Source organism: Panthera onca, chromosome X (genome assembly GCF_046562875.1).
Source record: "Panthera onca isolate mPanOnc1 chromosome X, mPanOnc1 haplotype 2, whole genome shotgun sequence".
Classification (NCBI taxonomy): Eukaryota; Metazoa; Chordata; class Mammalia; order Carnivora; family Felidae; genus Panthera; species Panthera onca.
Genome location: NC_138357.1, coordinates 110,240,766 through 110,259,662, shown reverse-complemented (window position 1 = coordinate 110,259,662; position 18,897 = coordinate 110,240,766). Strand labels below are relative to the sequence as shown.

General features: G+C 43.5%; 1 protein-coding gene across 1 annotated transcript in view; it reads left to right on the top strand.

Annotated features, from left to right (window-relative positions):
- The window catches only part of PTCHD1 (patched domain containing 1), a 54,062-nt gene extending 36,385 nt beyond the window's left edge, over positions 1–17,677 (top strand). The window contains exons 2-3 of the mRNA XM_081794156.1: positions 218–878; positions 12,420–17,677. Of these exons, the coding sequence (XP_081650282.1) occupies positions 218–878; positions 12,420–14,074 (2,316 nt within the window). The 3' untranslated portion in view covers positions 14,075–17,677. The remainder of the gene's footprint in view (positions 1–217; positions 879–12,419) is intronic.
- The last annotated feature ends 1,220 nt before the right edge of the window (positions 17,678–18,897 follow it).

The window sequence follows — 18,897 nt, the reverse complement described above, 5'->3', positions numbered from 1 at the left end:
TAAGTTCCCAGGTTGTGCTGCTGCCGCCGGTGGTTTTGAATCCTTACTACGTATCTCTAACGCAAGGTTATACCATTTAATGTGAACTCTTTAGCTTAGAGATGACATGAGAAACTCCCCCACCCCACACAGACATACTTGACTCCACAGAGCCAATGCCATGCATGAATGTCTCGTTCTGGGTAATAAACACTGACTTTCATTTTTTCCCCCATAGTTGCATGCTGCTGTGACCAGGATCCAGGTTCCAAGGCCTGGTTTTAATTACACGTTCGCCCACATATGTATCCTGAATAATGATAAGACTTGCATCGTGGATGACATAGTGCATGTTCTGGAGGAGCTAAAGAATGCTCGGGCCACCAACCGGACCAATTTTGCTATCACATACCCAATCACTCACTTAAAGGACGGGAGGGCGGTGTACAACGGACACCAGCTTGGAGGCGTCACTGTGCACAGCAAGGACCGGGTCAAGTCCGCAGAGGCCGTCCAGCTCACCTACTACCTGCAGTCAATCAACAGTCTCAACGACATGGTGGCTGAGAGGTGGGAGTCCAGCTTCTGCGACACTGTCCGACTATTCCAGAAATCCAACAGCAAAGTCAAAATGTACCCTTACACGTCCTCCTCACTGAGGGAAGATTTCCAGAAGACCAGCCGCGTATCAGAACGTTACCTGGTCACCAGCCTGATCCTGGTGGTCACTATGGCCATCCTGTGCTGTTCTATGCAGGACTGCGTCCGCAGCAAACCCTGGCTAGGCCTGCTCGGGCTGGTGACTATAACCCTGGCCACTCTCACCGCGGCCGGGATCATCAATCTTACTGGTGGGAAATACAATTCCACCTTCCTGGGAGTCCCTTTCGTCATGCTAGGTAATTACTGCCCTTCATTTTTTTCTTTCCTCCTGCTGTGTGGTGGTGAGTACGCTCCTGAAAGGCAAGGAGTAGCCATATGACAACTTTGTTTCATTTATAGGGTCTTGCTTTTGCCCAAATGTCCCGGGACCAATTCTGTAATGCACTGGCCATTGGCAAGGGGAAACCTTATTTGGTAAATGTGCCAGAAGTCCAAAGTCCCAGGTCCTAGCCCTAGTTCTCCATTAAGTAGCTGTGTGGCATTTAGCAGATACTAATCTTCTCTGGGGCCCCAGTGTCTGAGGTGGGGCCTCCCCCGAAGCAGAGCCTGAGACAAGGATTTAGATATAAGTAGCTTACTTGGGAAGTGAGCCCAGGAAGCCCCAGGAAGGAGAGAGGACATGAGCCAGGGAAGAAAGACCATTCAGGCTAATGGGCAGGTTACTTCTTTAGGCACCTGTGGCTCAATCCCACTGGGGACCTTTGGGAGACTTAACAGAACACACCTCAGAGAGGTCCTCCTTGAGGGCTGAGGAAGCTGCCAGCTGGGCTACATACCCAGAAACCCTGTGTCTGATTCACTGAGGGCTCTCCCCGAGAAAGACAGAGCACATTCCTGCAGCTGGAAAAATCCCTCAGGTGAATGGTATTTGTAGTAAGAAGCCTTGAGTGAGCTCAGGAATAGGGAATAGAAGGGCATGTGGGTTGGGCACTGACAGTGTCTGAAACCCTCAGTTTCTCCACCTTATGAATGGAGTGGATGTGAACATCATGCGAGGGGATATGATAAACGTGCAAGAACTTTGAAAGCAACAAGGGAGACCTAAGTAAGAAGGGTCTTTTTTTCTACTCTTGCTATAAACTCAGGAGAATGTCTGAAAATGGCGGCGTGAGAATCCCAGCATATTCTCTCTTGGGGCCTGTAAGAACTTCCTGATAGAGGTAATGGTCGAAACAAAGCCACAGTGGTTATAATATCACATCAGTTGCTCTGTTCATCTGGTACTGAAGATGGCTGATGGCAGGGTTCTTGCGGGCCAAGGGTTCCAATGGTTAACTTCCCCCTTTTCTGTGGCAACTTCTCATCCATTCCTTTAGCACAAGGAAGTGTCATTTGAATCAGATACTGACATGACACATGAAGTGGCATTTTTCACTGAATGAGAAAGAACTCTGCTTGAGTCCATTAGAATGCCTAACGCCCTGTGTGGGGGTGGCAGAAGGAAAGGGAAGAACTTACTTGGGACGTTTCAGCTGCATTAAGGTTAAATGACAAGCGGGGTGGCGGGGCTGCGAGGTTGTGGAATAACGTGAAGCCCTGGGGGCTCTGAGGCCTGTGGGAAGTCAGGCCTGGGCAGTCAAAACAGAAATGGTAGCTCCTGGGAAAGAGGGAGCTGCAGAGACCGAGCGAGCTGCAAAACTACCAGGTTGAAAGCCACAGAGAAGGAGGCTGCTGCACTTCCTCCTGAATTCAGTCTGTTAAAGAGGCAGCATAACTTGCCTCCTTAACCCCAAGTCAGTGAGCACAGATGCTGGGATCCATGGCGGTTTCATGAAGACAGTGTGAGTGGTTCTCAGCTTCCACGGAGGCCTGAGTCAAGGTTTCTTGAAATTAAGATGTTTTGCTCATAATTAGGCCCATGCTTGGATTTTAGTTTTTTAGCTTTTCATTTTTAAAAATGCAGTGTTTTGTGTTTTGATTGTTTTTGCGGGAGGAAGAAGAACAGAAATAAGAAAAGAGTGGGGAACTGAAGGAAAACGGTGGGTTTTTAAGGTAAAGACAAAAGGATGTCCGAGCTAGAAAGAGGACTATTGGGCTTGGTTTTATGGCACTCCAAGCTGTGACCAGTGAGCCCAGAGGATGATACAGTCAGTATTTAAAACTTCCTAAAAACTGACTGTGTTAAGTAAATTAAAATTTCAATATTTAGAGCTTCTTAAAATTAATTTTTAAGTAAAATAACATAGCAATAGGAGTGCCTGGGTGGCTCAGTCGGTTAAGCGTCTGACTCTTGATTTGGGCTCAGGTCATGATGTCACCGTTTGTGAGTTCGAGCCCCATGTCAGGCTCTGGGCTGACACCACGGAGCCTGCTTGGGATCCTCTCTCTCCCCCTCTCTCTACCCCTCCCCCGCTCACACTGGCTCACTTGCTTTTGCTGTCTCTCTCAACATAAATAGACATTTATTTAATAACAGTCAAAACTCCATAAAATCAATTTCACCACGTGAAATGAAACTGAATATTCCACACTTCTAATACATTTTATTAAGTAAAAGAAATTACGATATTTAAGATTTCTTAAAACTAATTTCGGTACTTCCTAAAGAAGTTTTAAATATCGTAAGTAAAAGTCGGCACAAAAAGGAATACACCAGCTAGTCCTGGCGCAGGGAAGGATGTCAGAGATGGAAAGGTGCTGTAAGCCGAGAAGTGGCTTTAGAACAAATCCAGCAATCGTAGTGCCACAACCCCACAGAGACTGAGTATCAGCGAACTGTACGGCAGAGTTCAAGTCCCAGGAGTCTGGCATTTGCGATGAAAGAGACCAAACGCTGCAGGTACCCAATACTCCCTTGTTTGCAATTTGTGAGGAATGATACATGCATTGATTTGACGGCGGTTTTCCCTGCTGACAATCAGTATGCAACCTTTCTGTACATTTTCAGCCCAAAGACATCTCACATTACTGAGTCACAACATTAAAGGAAGCTATGCATTTTAGTAGCTAAGGCCCATTTGCAATAAATACTTTGCACCATGTAATGGGTGCTTCATATGCCCATAAAGCCAACAGTGCCTGGATTTAGGACGGTTACCCTTCTGTATTGCACAGATAAACTGTTTATTCTCAGAATTTGATTGTAAAATGAAATACAGGCAAGGGCATGTTCGTAAATGTCGCGTTTAGGGCCAGTGTTTAATTCTGGATTTTTGACGACCAGTCCTAAAATGCCAATAAATATTTCAAACGACCAAGGAGAAATATAGTGCTAAGGGGTTTGCACTAGGAGTCAATAAACTGTCCAGTTTTAAAAATCTGCCTGTCTATACCATAAAATGGCTATGCTTAAACTAAGATTCAAGCAAAACTTCTTGATTTTCTGTTGTATACATACAGTGTCAAAAATTTAAAACTATATGGCCTCATGTAAAAGGAAAAGTATCTTATACAAAGTCTCTAATATACAGACATTCCCTTGGCAACAACAGGTCTATAATGCGATAAACATTATATTTAAAATTCAGCAAACTAAACATTCTCAGTGTGATGCCGGTCACATAAGGCCAGATCCAGCCAAATGCCAAAATGGCAGAAGATTTAGAATGGAAAATTTTGAGACCACGTGTGTCAAGCAGTATTAACCTGACAAAATTCCAGAATAGGAAAGAATTTGGATAAACTCAGAGAGTTCGCCATAATGGGATGTGACTGTGTGATTCTAGCCAAGCCGATACGTGACATCTCTGGCAATAAGAATATATCCTACACAGATGAATCATTTTGGCAATGATGTAAGCATAGATACATCATGATTTAGAATGTTTTTAATCAGTGTCATGCATATTAGACAATCCCACTTCTGCCAAAACCCTTGTCCATATGAGTCACATCAGTATATTTAGAGCTGAAATCCTTAACGGTCTACAGCATTATAAATGCCCATTGACATTTTTTGGTTACTATAAACTTGGAAAAGAGTTTATTTCATCCCTACCCCTTCTGCATAAAGTAATATCCTTTCTTTGCAAACTATATTAATGCCAGGTACTGAGGTACTTGAACTGCCATTTGTAAACATGTGACACTCATCATTTTAATCCGTTATAGAACTTCCTTTAAAGGATGAGAATTTACACCATTGTCCTACAGTTGGCTATGGTTTAAGAAACGGGCATAGATTTTGTGCATGCAAGCTCTCCTTACAGGCTTACTAGTTCCACGGCTTTCTTGGCCAGATGCAAATCAGGAAGGGAACGGAATGCTGGAGAATCTTTGGGATTTTGAGACAGTCAAATGCCACATCCAGGGTGCCCTCTTCCTTCTGACTTATCAAGCCAAGCCACTCGAATTCGAGGATGGGAAAGGAAGAAAGGATGTAATTAAGTGCTAGGAGGAGAATAATAGCAGAGATGTTTGGTTCCTTTCAGGTATATTCTAAGATTATCTGTATTTAGTAGAAACCAGAAGATCAGGTTCAATTCTCTAAGAATACGTTCTCATTTGATGCTAACTGGAATATGATGCAGTATTGCAGTACATGGAGCTCAGGCCTATAAAGAGGTGAAAGTTCTTGGACAGGAAATTTAGTTCAGAGAAATGAGAACTCCTAATTATTTTTTCTCTGAACTCAAGCAAACCTGAAAGGTTTTGCTTTCCTACTGCGTATTCTGATATAGTTCCTTTTTTTTTTTTTTTAAAGTAATCTCTGTACCCAAGGTGGGGCTCAAAACTTATGTCACATGCTTTACTGACTAAGCCAGCCAGGTGCCCCATTCTGGTATATTTCTGAAGTCATGAGACAACGTGGGGGGACATCAGCCAAATAATAATAAAGCTCAAACCAAATGAAATTGCGACAATCAACTATTTTTTACCTCAAAATTGGTACCAATAAACAACTATTTTGGAACTCCAAAGCAATAACTTCTCATGGTTCAACCTAACACATTATTGTAGAAGTCCATTATTTCCAACAATATGACAGTCTACATGATGGAGTAGAATGCTGTGGAAATACTCTGCTTGGATATAAATCACTAACTGGTTTCTAGGGGGAAAATTTCTAGGGGGAAAAACCTGGTTTATAATGGTTTAATTTTTCCCAGTTTTGTTTACATCTGATTAAGAGAGTAATTCCATACAATATTTTTGAAGATTTTTTCCCTGAGTATCTTTTTATAATGTATGATGGGTCATTTGGGGACTAATTTACAAGGAGATTGTGTAATCTAGTTTTGTGGGTAGTTTTCACCCTTTTATTATGCTTCACCAATCGTAGTACGGTAAGGGGTGGGTGAGGAGAAATAGGTTTGAGGATATGGAACAAAACATGCTTTATTGTTCTCTTCTTAACCATAAAGGAGGACGAGAACAGGACTGAGGGGGCAGGTGCAGGGAGGCATAGTATCCTGTCAGAGCTCAGTAAGGCAGAGGAGTATGATGACACTTCCTCTTTGACCCAAGCCTGCTGGTATACTCTGACAGGTCTGACCCCTAGTCTAAGGAATGGGGGAATGGCAGATTCTACAAAGGTCAGGCAGCAGGAGGCAACATCAGGACACTGAGCTGGTAAAAATGGACTATGAAGAAAAACACTTAGTTTACTGTTGCATTGGAACCAGCATCTCAGAAAGTCACTACTGAGGCCAGGTAGTACTGACCACATGGGTCTACAGAGCTCACAATCCAAGCAGATTCACAGTCATTGTCGGGGAAACCCTGCATTTCCCCTAGGCTACTTCAGCAACCAAGAACCAAAATGTAAACAGAACATAAGAGAGGGATTCTAGCCTCTTTTCTGCACTGATGGTATAGGAGCACTAGCATTTCTCTTCCTCATCAGTACAATAAATTTCAAATCAGCCTACTGATACACACATACACATCGTGTGTGTGTGTGTGTGTGTGTGTGCATGTGTGCATGCGCATAATCTGGGTGCATAACATATATATCACATTGGGTATATTCTGTGTACTATGATATATTATGCAATCAGTTCATGTGCATATATATGTATTTCATGTGTTTATAACATTATATAGTACATATTGTTTGAATATTTGAATATAAATGTACTATATATTTCCCTATATATTACACAGTATATATTCACACATTTTATAAATACATAAAACACGTTTGAACAGGATATGACATATATGCATATATTTATATATTACATAGGTCTTCTATATGAAAAGATATTACACAATTACCATAGCATATATAGTGGGCCCCATTTATACACACTGATTTTATATAGTGCATGCACACACACACACACACACACACACACAGTATCTAAATACCTTTCTTTCAACAAGAAAGAGCTATTAGCATATTCCTTTCTTGGACTCTTATTTGCAGCCCTCTAATGAAGCAAAAAGCATTTTGCAGATTAAAATCCAATGCTGTGATTAGACCCGCCACACTGTGACGAGACTCCGGTAGAAAGCATGACATATGTGCATTTGCCCTGATGTGTGCCTCTGTCTTAACTTAAGCAGAGTACATCTTCCTTTACTCTCACTCTTAACTGTGACACAAAACAGGCTGTGATAAACCAAACAATTCAGCACAGAAAGTAAATGTTTATAACTGGCAAAGTGTAAATGTAACCCAATTAATGAACTTCTCCCTGAAAATAGATGTTACTTAACCCAGACATACATACACTTTAAATTTCTTCTCAAAGAAACAAAAATCATGAATTTATGTGGATGTCACTGAAAGAAAAGCATTTTATAAACATGAGCTACTTAGTGAACCTCGTCTAAGAATAAAATATGTTTTAAGCAGATTTTACTCATGCATTCATTATACTCTGGATTTTCTAGAAGAATGCAGTACTTTTATTTCCACATATGAAATTTGGCAATGCCCAGGCATGCTATAAATGGCTTCATTGTCTCCTGATATTAAATGTTTTCACACTGAAACTAAAAGATTATCCATTAGCAAGCCATCCCATTTCACCTCCTCATCTTCTCAGCTATTCCTTGTTTCTGGGAACCCCCATGAGGAAATCCTGCTAGTATGGAGGGATGAAGACGTGAGCCATGCCCAAAGGCATCAGCCTCTGTGCTGTGCGTGTGCCGGGGAAGGCATGAGAATCTGGGCCTAAAGAAAATCTGCCCTACAGAATTCAGATGTACAAAATAGATCAATTTGCTTGTGATTATTCATTGACAAAAAATTAATAAACAAACCACCCAGACTGCCTCCGATAGCAAAACCATGAAATACATTAAAAATAGGATTCATTGTATGAACAGCTCTCCAGAAGCACATCTACTGGATAGTTAGGTTAACTCTCAACTATTCATTGGTAGATTCCTACGTTAGTGGATTATAAACAACCCTGAAGGCTTTGGTCAGGCCCCAGAAAAGAGTCCGGGTGAAGGTGAGATTTAATCTGTGAGTTCCTGAGACTCCCCGCAAGAGACTGCAGGATTAGCCAGGTGAGGGTTTTCCACCATTAGTGCTATATATATCATTTGTACTGCCTTTTCTCGTCATTGGCCCCAAAGCCTAAAAGTCAAGTGCACATAAAGATATAAAATCACTTGGAAAAGAAGAAAAATTATTAGCCTAAATCCTCTAGTATTTGATTTTACTAGATGACAGTTCCAAAGCCTACTGCTAATAAAATATACATTGCACTCCTGGTACAAACTGTATCTGAACACTGGTGAAGAGTTCGGCTGTCCTCATCTCAGGACTTGGCTAAAAGCCCCCGTTGCGTCAAGGCCTTCACTCGTGAATAATGAGAACTTGGGCCTGGATGTATATCTTGACACATACTGATAGGCATGGAACTACACGGATATGCAATATACCAAAATAGAAACAAATACCTTGCGTGTGCTTTTGAAAAAGTGAATACTTTAAAAGCTTCTTTATCTTAACAATTTGACAGAATCAGTATGTGGTGTTTACCCGTGCCCTTTGGCAACTCTTCTGCCTTAAATACCGTGCCTGTAAGAGAGGGAATGCCCTGGGATACTGGTCGGTTCCTGGCGCACTCACCATCATACAGTCTTTACTTCCAGGTCTTGGGCTGTCGACCTGCCGTGGTGATGTCATGCCCGGGCTCCTATTACCACCATAGGGCCTCTGGTCACTAAAGGCCGAGTCTGTTTGGAACTTCATGTTTAGGTGGCTCCCTGTGTGAGTCCTGCCACCCGGGAGTGCTCATGAACAGGCGTGGAACGCCGGAGATGGATAATGGCCCCTTGCCGAAATGACATAGGCCCCTTGGTCAGATTGAACACAGAGGCTTGTAGACTTCCGACTTCATACGGAAAATGTAAAAACTAGAGTGCAAAGAAGACAGCAATATTTTTGCTTTTGAAGCACCTTTCAAAAATAGGGGAAATGACAGCCAAACCTCGAAAAGCATCTTCAGTCCACACGCACTGTTTGCCTGCCTCTGTAAGATCCGGCCTCAGAGTCCTGCTTGCTAGACCCCAGCCCCAGAGTGAGGAGAGTGGTGGATGACGGTGAGGCTAAAGAAGGGAGGCACATGCTGAGAGAGGAGAGTGAAGAGGAACAGAACCCACCAGAATCTTTCTTCCCTGCCTTTCCTTGAATTCCACTGGCCTGTTTCTGAAGTAGCGACAAAAGATATGGCCAGGGCTGGCTGTGAAGGAAGAACTGAAGGATTCGATCTCTGTGAAAGCCACCCACCTACAATTTCCTCTTCACTGCCTCCCCATCTCCAGCCTCTGTCCTACCCCTCAGACCTAAGGCAAGCTGCTTCAGGAGACCACTGTCCGAGAGGGGTTTGCATTTCTAAGAACACCCTTGAAGGCCCAAACCAAAGGGAATGTGGCTATAATTATGGACAGAGCAGGCATTCTGAGGAGTTAGGGAAGCAGGCAATGTATTCCCCATATCAAGGGCTCCTGGAATAGGACTCCCCTGGAGTCCAGGCCAGAAAACAAGAGACCCCACAGTTCAGCTTTCCTTTAGGGTAACAGACTGACCTCTTCAACAGAACTACCCAGCTGTGAATCGGGTCTAGTGCCAGCTGCGCGCTCCACGCTGTCACTCCCTGGGAAGCGCCTAGAGCCATGTGGGCACCCATCCTTCTCTTGACTGACTGCGCTTCAGGAAGGGGGCCCAGTTATGGCGTCAGCACTTGTCCCTGAAATCCAGAGAGCTCTTCGAAGACACTGTACAACTCCAATTTGGAATTTGGGAAAACATGCATCCGCCAGAGAGGTGTGGCTTGAGAAACGAGAATCTGCCTTATCAGGAATGATGGTGGGGGGCTTTGGAAGCAAGACCAACAAGGACTAGCAACAAATTCTGAGTGACCAGGTAGAAAAGATTCTTTGTCAGGGCCTCTTCTTCTTGCCTCTGTGAGTGTCTGCATGCACACCCCTGTCACAAGAGGAATGAAGGAAAGACATAGTTTCCAAAAGCCCCTAAGAATAAAATTAAAATTCTCTCTGGAGCTGCCCCCAAAACCAAGAACCTATGCAAAGAGAGTCAGGACTCAATAAAAATGATCAAACCATAGAAGGACAAGGCATTTAAAATCCAACAACAGAACTCAGGAGACAAGCTAACAGCCTCTTTCTGCCTTTCCTTGAGTTTATTTTCATTCTGGACCCTCGAGCCTCACTCTCTTCACCTAATAGCTCAGTTCATTCCAATTCCTTTCCTCAGTTAGCCTCTAAGATTACTCAACAGCATGGTAAGAAATGGAATCTTATGGTATTTTCCAACAAGAGTTAGGGTCAGATAATGTCCAAAAACATCACATCAACCTAAAAAAAAAAAAAAAAAAAAAAAAGCAACAACAAAGGACTGCAGAACAGATTTCACTTAAATTCTACTATATGACTAATTCTAATCTTGCTCTATGCTTCCTTATATTCTTCCCATATTTAATGACTCAGGACTAAAGCCCTGTTTTAAAACATTTTTCTTGTTTCTAGCAAGTAAATACTACAAAAAAATTGTCATTTGCCATTTTCAGTGAAACTCCAAAGTGTGTCTTACCCATGAAAACTTAGTCTACATGGCCCCGGGTGAAATGGTCAGCACTGTTTCCCCAGGCCACAGATGCCTCGGAGGTATTAATCCTTTTTACTCTCATTGTCCTAGAATGGCTTACTTTTAATTGAAGGTCGGTCAGTCCTCTCTGAGAACAGTGTGGAAACAAGACTTAATAAATATTTTTCCCTCCTGAGACTAGACGTTAGCTTTCTGAAACATAATTAGCGGGACGCCAAGTCAAAGAGTGCATGTTTTACCGTACGTCTGGGGAGTTTCGGTGCCTCCAATTTAATAGGGGCCACGGTGCTAGTTATCAAATTGACAGTCTCGACCTGACCTCTAAAAGGGGCTGTAGGATGATGCCTAGTAAATTAAGATAAATGCCAAATCCTTCGGAGGAAACGGGCCTACGTCACGACTATGAAATGGGTATTTGGGTTTGAGACCAAGCAAGACTTCACAGTAAGGATATAAACACGGGCCTGAGCACAAAAGAAGATGTTCACCCAGTTATTGTGCACACAAGATAACAGTGACTCTCTTCACTCAGCATTACACTTGGCCAGAGATTTTAAATTCCTTTTTAAAAACAAGACTATTGCACCACCGAGTAAAGATTTTATTATCCTCAATAATGGGATTGAATATGCCAAGGCAAAGAAGCAGAAAATTAGATCTGCTGTTCCCAGTGCCGAGATAGGGGTTACTGAAAGCCACAACAGGTCACTTTTGCTGGGCTTTCTGATGTTGTAGTGGCCTAGAAACCCAGGGAGAGCCATCGGTGCAAGTGTCCGCCTCCAGACAGGAGAGGTGGGAGAAGTCAAGCTAGATCAAGCCTCAAGCAGTAGAATGGAGTCAAAACATGAGCACTTACCGTGCCTCTGCTACTCCAGTGTTACTGGAATACTAACCAACGAGGCAGAGGCACTGAGTAGTTAGGGAAAGAGGTGACGGATCAGCCTCTCTCCCTCAGAGGCCATTGCCACATAGTGCAGAGAAGCCAGCACAGTTACCCCCTACTTGATATGTCATCTATGAACAAGTAAAATTGGTCAAACAGGTCCCCGAAGACAAAATGCAAGCCCTACACCTACAAGCTGAATTTTAATTTTGATCAACTGCAGGGAGAGTTCATGTGAATCGTGTTCCATCTTCCGTCTTTCCTACTCACTCCAACTCGTTCCTACTTATTGTGCTTCCCTGTGTGTCTCAGATTTATTGCTTCCTGAACTGATGCTTGGGGGGAAAAGGGAGGCTGTGGTTTAGGTTCCCGTCAAAGCTCAAATTAAACATAGTGCCTCTTTCTCCCTAAAGCCCTCCACCTGGCCAAACTCAAATGAGGTGATGAGACATTCAGAAACCTCTGCCCACTCGCTGCTTTCCTCCATGCTAACCTCCAGCCAGACTTGTGGGGATGACAAGCCAAGTGATGAGTGGCCAAGAGCCCTCTCTGGAGTGTTGCACCAACCAAGGGGAAACAAAAACTCTGCAAGCTGCACCAACAACCCTAAACTAGCACTGTATATAGTCCCCAAGAGACAGGTGCAAGTCTACTCGGCTTTCTGTGGACAAAAGTCCACCCAGCATTCTTCAGGCAGAAGGGAGCATGAAGGTCTTGGCTCCTGTCTCTCCCCTTTCACTAGCCATTCACATTTAAGATTCACCAAAACACAGGTCTCGCTTCGACAGGAGAAATTAGTGGCATTTACCTGTCACCACCAGGGCTGGTTAGATTTCCCGTGACCCCATAAGCAAGTTGGTTCCCCTCTTGAAAGATGGTGGCAGTCTCTGCAACTTTTGATTTGGTCTTTTTCTGTCCCCTCAGGTCATGGATTATATGGGACTTTTGAAATGTTATCCTCCTGGAGGAAAACTAGAGAAGACCAACATGTTAAAGAGAGAACTGCAGCAGTCTATGCAGACTCCATGCTCTCCTTTTCTCTCACCACTGCCATGTACCTGGTCACCTTTGGCATAGGGGCCAGCCCTTTCACGAACATTGAGGCAGCCAGGATTTTCTGCTGCAATTCCTGTATCGCAATCTTCTTCAACTACCTCTATGTACTCTCGTTTTATGGTTCCAGCCTGGTATTCACTGGCTACATAGAAAACAATTACCAGCATAGTATCTTCTGTAGAAAAGTCCCAAAGCCCGAGGCATTGCAGGAGAAGCCGGCATGGTACAGGTTTCTCCTGACAGCCAGATTCAGCGAGGACACAACTGACGGCGAGGAAGCGAACACTTACGAGAGTCACCTATTGGTATGTTTCCTCAAACGCTATTACTGTGACTGGATAACCAACACCTATGTCAAGCCTTTTGTAGTTCTCTTTTACCTTATTTATATTTCCTTTGCCTTAATGGGCTATCTGCAGGTCAGTGAAGGGTCAGACCTTAGTAACATCGTAGCAACCGCGACGCAAACCATTGAGTACACTACTGCCCAGCAAAAGTACTTTAGTAACTACAGTCCGGTGATTGGGTTTTACATATATGAGTCCATAGAGTACTGGAACACTAGCGTCCAAGAAGATGTGCTAGAATACACCAAGGGGTTTGTGCGGATATCCTGGTTTGAGAGCTATTTAAATTACCTTCGGAAACTCAATGTGTCCACTGGCTTGCCTAAGAAAAATTTCACAGACATGTTGAGAAATTCCTTCCTGAAAGCTCCCCAATTTTCACATTTTCAAGAGGACATCATCTTCTCTAAAAAGTACAATGATGAGGTTGATGTAGTGGCCTCCAGAATGTTTTTGGTGGCCAAGACCATGGAAACTAACAGAGAAGAACTCTACGATCTCCTGGAGACCCTCAGGAGACTTTCTGTCACCTCCAAGGTGAAGTTCATTGTCTTCAACCCGTCCTTCGTGTATATGGATCGATATGCCTCCTCTCTGGGAGCCCCCCTGCACAACTCCTGCATCAGTGCTTTGTTCCTGCTCTTCTTCTCGGCATTCCTGGTGGCAGATTCTCTGATTAACGTCTGGCTCACTCTCACGGTTGTGTCCGTGGAGTTTGGAGTTATAGGTTTCATGACTTTATGGAAAGTAGAACTGGACTGCATTTCTGTGCTATGCTTAATTTATGGAATTAACTACACAATTGACAACTGTGCTCCACTGTTATCCACATTCGTTCTGGGCAAGGATTTCACAAGAACTAAATGGGTAAAAAATGCCCTGGAAGTGCATGGGGTAGCTATTTTACAGAGTTACCTCTGCTATCTTGTTGGTCTGATTCCTCTCGCAGCTGTGCCTTCAAATCTGACCTGTACACTGTTCAGGTGCTTGTTTTTAATAGCATTTGTCACCTTCTTTCACTGCTTTGCCATTTTACCTGTGATACTGACTTTCCTGCCACCCTCGAAGAAAAAAAGGAAAGAGAAGAAAAACCCTGAAAACCGGGAGGAAATTGAATGTGTGGAAATGGTGGATATTGACAGTACCCGAGTGGTTGACCAAATTACAACAGTGTGATAGAGTCTCTGCTTGTTATATTTTCACCCTAGGTCTTATCGAGAGCAAAGAGATTATGTTACTGAAACAAATTCAAAGTTGTTCTTTCTTTTTTAAGTATAAGAAACAGACATTGCCAAAGTAAAGGACAAGGGGGGAAATGGGCATTGCACATTTTCAGTCTTTAACACAAAAGGACTGTTACCAGAAAGAATGTACACACACACACACACACACACACACACACACACACGGAGACAGTCTTAAACTAAAATCAAATAGAAGAAAGCTTATTAGCAAGCAGAATCCTATTTTATTCACACTGCAGATGTTGCTGGTATTGTGACAAAAACCTACTGATTGAAAGGTCAGCTGCCAAGGCAGAAATAGCTTTAAGCATTGTTCACACAATAAAGCTTCCAGAACTTCTGCAGAGCAGTAGCTCCAGGCAGGGTCTGTGGTTTGAGGTCTTAGCTGTCTCATCTAGCTCCGCAGCACCACAAGGAGATGCTTTCAAAAGTTCTGGCCAGCAGAAACAAGCCAGAACCTTGGAAGTGACACACAGTAGAGTGGCCATCACCCATGGAGTGAAATTGAGTGATGTCTAAATTCACCCAGGCGAGGCAGTTTTGTTTTGTAGAATGAATTGATCATATCCCCCCATCAGTATACTTTCAACGTTTGTATGATTTGGTTAATACACCTTTAAACCAATGACAGCTCCAGCATCGCGGAGTTGGGGCGATTCTATTTTGGAATATCTTGTCGCTTGTCACCAAATGGATCTGCTTTATTAGTTACAGCTCTTGGCAGGAGGCTCTGAGTACCCAAAACGACAGAGCCAAACCCAAATACCTGGCATGATGGAGAAGCAGGAGTCTACTTGAACCCAGAGACAGCGTCTCCATTTTAACAAAACAATATGGCCAGCTGGTACAGCTGTTTGCAGTTTGACCCTACATGCAGTTTTTGCGTGGATGCCCAGAAACAACATCTGCCTACGCACAGCTGAGGAAGGAGAAATGAACACTGACATGGTTGTTTGCCATAGCTTTCAACTAGTAGAGCCGGTCTGCCTTCATGATGAGACACGGCTGTCAAAGACACAGAGGAGAAAAGAAAGTTCTTTGGTGAGTGTAATCCCGAAATGAAGAAAATTTTCAGAAGTGCAGGCAGGGAGATGAAGGACTGAAGGGGAGACAGATGGAAATGACCGGAAGATGTAATCACCGATACTAGCGTATCACTGGTGACAGTCAAACGTTCCTGCTAAGCCGGCTGCACTTTCATCTCCCTGGTTCCCTCCCCCTGCCCCCGCACACACATACCTTTGCCGGTGTCCCTCTAATGCATTGCACGGCCCTTCTGTACATTAATGAGCCTAGTTTATACTGTTTATACTGTTGATTGCCATATCCACAGGCTCTAAAAAGAAACAGCTTGATTGGAAGAGGCTGTGTATGCTGTCCCAGACCCCTGCATTTCTTTATGTCTATAAAAATGAAGCTAACTCCTGGTCACATTTGAGGCAAACGTCTACAGTATTTTTCCCTTTTAGAGACGTAGCTTATTTAGACATCTATAGTGGTAAGCATTTCCCAAAAGCACCTTTGCTCTCTGGACCTTAGCGGATGTACCGTGCAACTTCCCCATCCTCCACAGAGGAGGAAACCAAGACCTAGGAGGAAAAAGCGACTCAGCCAGGGTCACACCACTAGAGGGTTTCCATCATTTTAGCATGCCTAAGACAGGGCAGGCCACTTTTAGATTTTCCCTTAAGAGGGCTATTACTCCCTTCAAGGTACATTTCCAAGGAAAGAACATAGGACTTTACTGGCCACAAGGCAGACTTTTTTTTTTTTTTGTAATGTCTGGGTAATGTTTGGGATTTAGCTTTGCCATTGTCTTTCCAAACAGCAAAAATGCCCAAATGATTCAGATGTAACTGCACCAAGTGCAAATCTGTGCTTTCTATTTCATGTACTGTTGTTCACAGAGTTCAAAATACACGTGCAGGGGGTCGTAGCTAGTGCGTTACGCACTTGTGCAGTCTCTCCTGCAGACACACTAAGTGATCATACCAACGTGTTATGCACTCAACTAGAAGATAATGAGCTTTAATCTGAGGACAAGTATAAGTCCTCAAAAAAGGGCAAGTTCGCATAATAGATCTGCGATCAATTCTCTCTCCAAGGGGCCTGCAACTAGGCTATTATTTATAAAACACAGATGAAGAGGGGATTGGTTTTATTCTTGAATCATATGTTGCTAAATCATTTTCTGAACAGTGTGTTCTAAATCAGCCATTGATTTAGTGTCGGCCACGTGGAGTACCTCGGGTGAAAGCTACTCCACAAAACTGATAAAACACACACGCCAATTAAACAGATTTTGTTGAGAATTTCATCATTCAATTTGGTCAACCAGAATGACTTGCTGTGGAACTTTGTTTTATGACAGATGGTAGTTTTCCAACTTGATTGAGTCTCTGTATACCTTGGAATATTGTATTTTTAAATGAAGGGCATTTTCAACCTTGTCAACTTCCCTTTTCAGCACTTGAAATCAAGGCTTATGGAATTCTGACTGTGGAATGATTTTTTTTTTTTTACTAGGGGACTCTGCATGTCAAGATTTATTATTTATTGTTACATCATTATTTATTTGTTAATGATTATTGCTCTGACAGCATTGGTTTAGCCCCACCATGGAGAAGCCACTTTAGAAGCAACTCAGAATCACATCCCCATAAAATTTAAGTCTTTATTTGGTGAAGTTTTACTTTTTCAATTGCTATAAAGAGGGAGGGAAGAATCCTGGAAAACACTTGCACAAGTTTCATTTTTCAATTAATTCCAACCAAGATGTTAATTTTCACTTTACCAAAGAAACTTTTTTGGTTGGTTTTCAGTTGGTGTTCGTTTACCAAAGAAAAATATTCCATTCATCAAAAATATGTCTCCTGGTCAACTAAAAAACTGTGATATTTGGGCGTTCTTGGCCAGTTGTAAGGAAAAAAAGAAAAGTCAGGGTCAGGGTGGCAATTCTTCCATTGAAGAGAACTCAGCAGAAAATGTAAATTCATAAGACACTCGGGGTTTGCAAGCCAGAAAATGATACTTGAAATAGGGCACTGTTGTTGAGCCCTATACCAACGGTCCACCACGAAGCATGCGGGCTCTTCAGGCTAAAAGGAGTACATTTTTTCCCACAGGAAAAAAAAAAATAAGACAAACCCTCATGAAGCTCCCTCTTCATCGTTGCAGTGCCTAAGTTTTGTCTGGGTTTGGTTTGAGGTTCTGGGGTTTTGTTCTGCTTTGGTTTGGTTTGCAGTGTTTGTTTGCATTTGCTTGTTTTGCTCCCATCTTTCCTACCATTTTTACCTCCTCAGTTTTCACTCAGAAGGGAGATAATCAGATGCCATCCTCCATCGCAATGGTTATTTAGGCAACATACTGCTGTAAATGAGGCCCATGATAACCCAATTGTTTTAAACTTATTTAACCACCACTCAATTGTTCTAAATGGCATTCCAGGACCATGGCACCACGGCCCCCCAGTCCCAGCAGTGGTTGGCTGTGTCTGTCTCACGAACAGGTGGGCTGGGCAGCCACCTGGGTAGGGTTGGCCGTGGGGCGGGGGGGGGGGGGGGGGGAGCAGAGGCAGAGACTCTTGGACACAAATGGTACCCTCCTCATGATGGCTTTATTCCTTTGGATTCTATTAAAGTAGCCCTGCAGCTTGTAGCAGTGTCCGAACTCTGTGAATCTCTGTTTTCTCATCTGTAAAATGGGGATAATAACAGTAAGTATCTTTAAATTCAGCGAATACTTACTGAGGGCCTACTATCACCCAGATACTGTTCTACAGACTGGGGACAGAGCAGTGAGCCAATGAGATGAAATATACCTGCCCTTGGAGAGTATACATCTGCATGATGCTGTGGATATACTGGGAGGATCAAGGGAGATGATGTTCAGAAAGCACTCATGGCAAGGGCTGGTGTAGAGAAGAAATTCAAGACATTGTAATTCCTCTGTCCCACACAGTAGCACTAGGGCCCAGGACGTAAAGCTACGGAGAAGTATGTTTTTCAGACTTGGGCACAGAATTAGGGCTATATAAAGATGCAATGAGTTCTCCTGGTCATTTCAGGGCACTCAAAATGCAGCCAGATCACCATTCGGCAGGGCAAACTGTCAAGAGGGCACAAGCTCCGGATGTGGGGGTTGGATTGCAATCCTTGAAAAAAATGGGATATAGGCACTTGGGGATCAGAGTTGGGAGGCAAGGGCACTTGCTATTTAATTACTGTGCCTGACTTGATTGAAGGTATTTGAACATTCCTGCTGGGTAATTTGCTTTTAAGTCCAGGCTACACAAAAAGCACCAGGTATTTGAAGACAAAGTTCCCACTTTTTAAAATCACGGTAAAGCGGCAACATGGAGGAAAACATTAAATTAGTACCACCAGGTTCTCTGGCGAAGAACTGAGGATGGCTGCAGCCAGCACATGGCAGCGTTCCTCCCCGTGGTGGCTACAACTGTTTCTGTTTCAGGCCAGTCCAGGAGAAAGCAAAGAGGAGAGTGAATGAGCTAGAAGCCGTTCACCTGAACAGGCGGTGTCAGGAGGTCTTCCCCAGCCCTGCCTCTCACCTGCCCCCCTTCTGCCCCCGACATCTGTGTGAAGTCCTCTTTGAGATCTACGAGGGTACCGTGCAAGGAAGAGGAAGTGAGGCGACCAGAGTGCTACGGCCTCTGTGCAGATTTCCAAGTTAGAGTACAACTAGCACCATAAGGGTCCAGAGGAGCCTACCTCATAGGGAAAGAAGGCTTCTCATTTC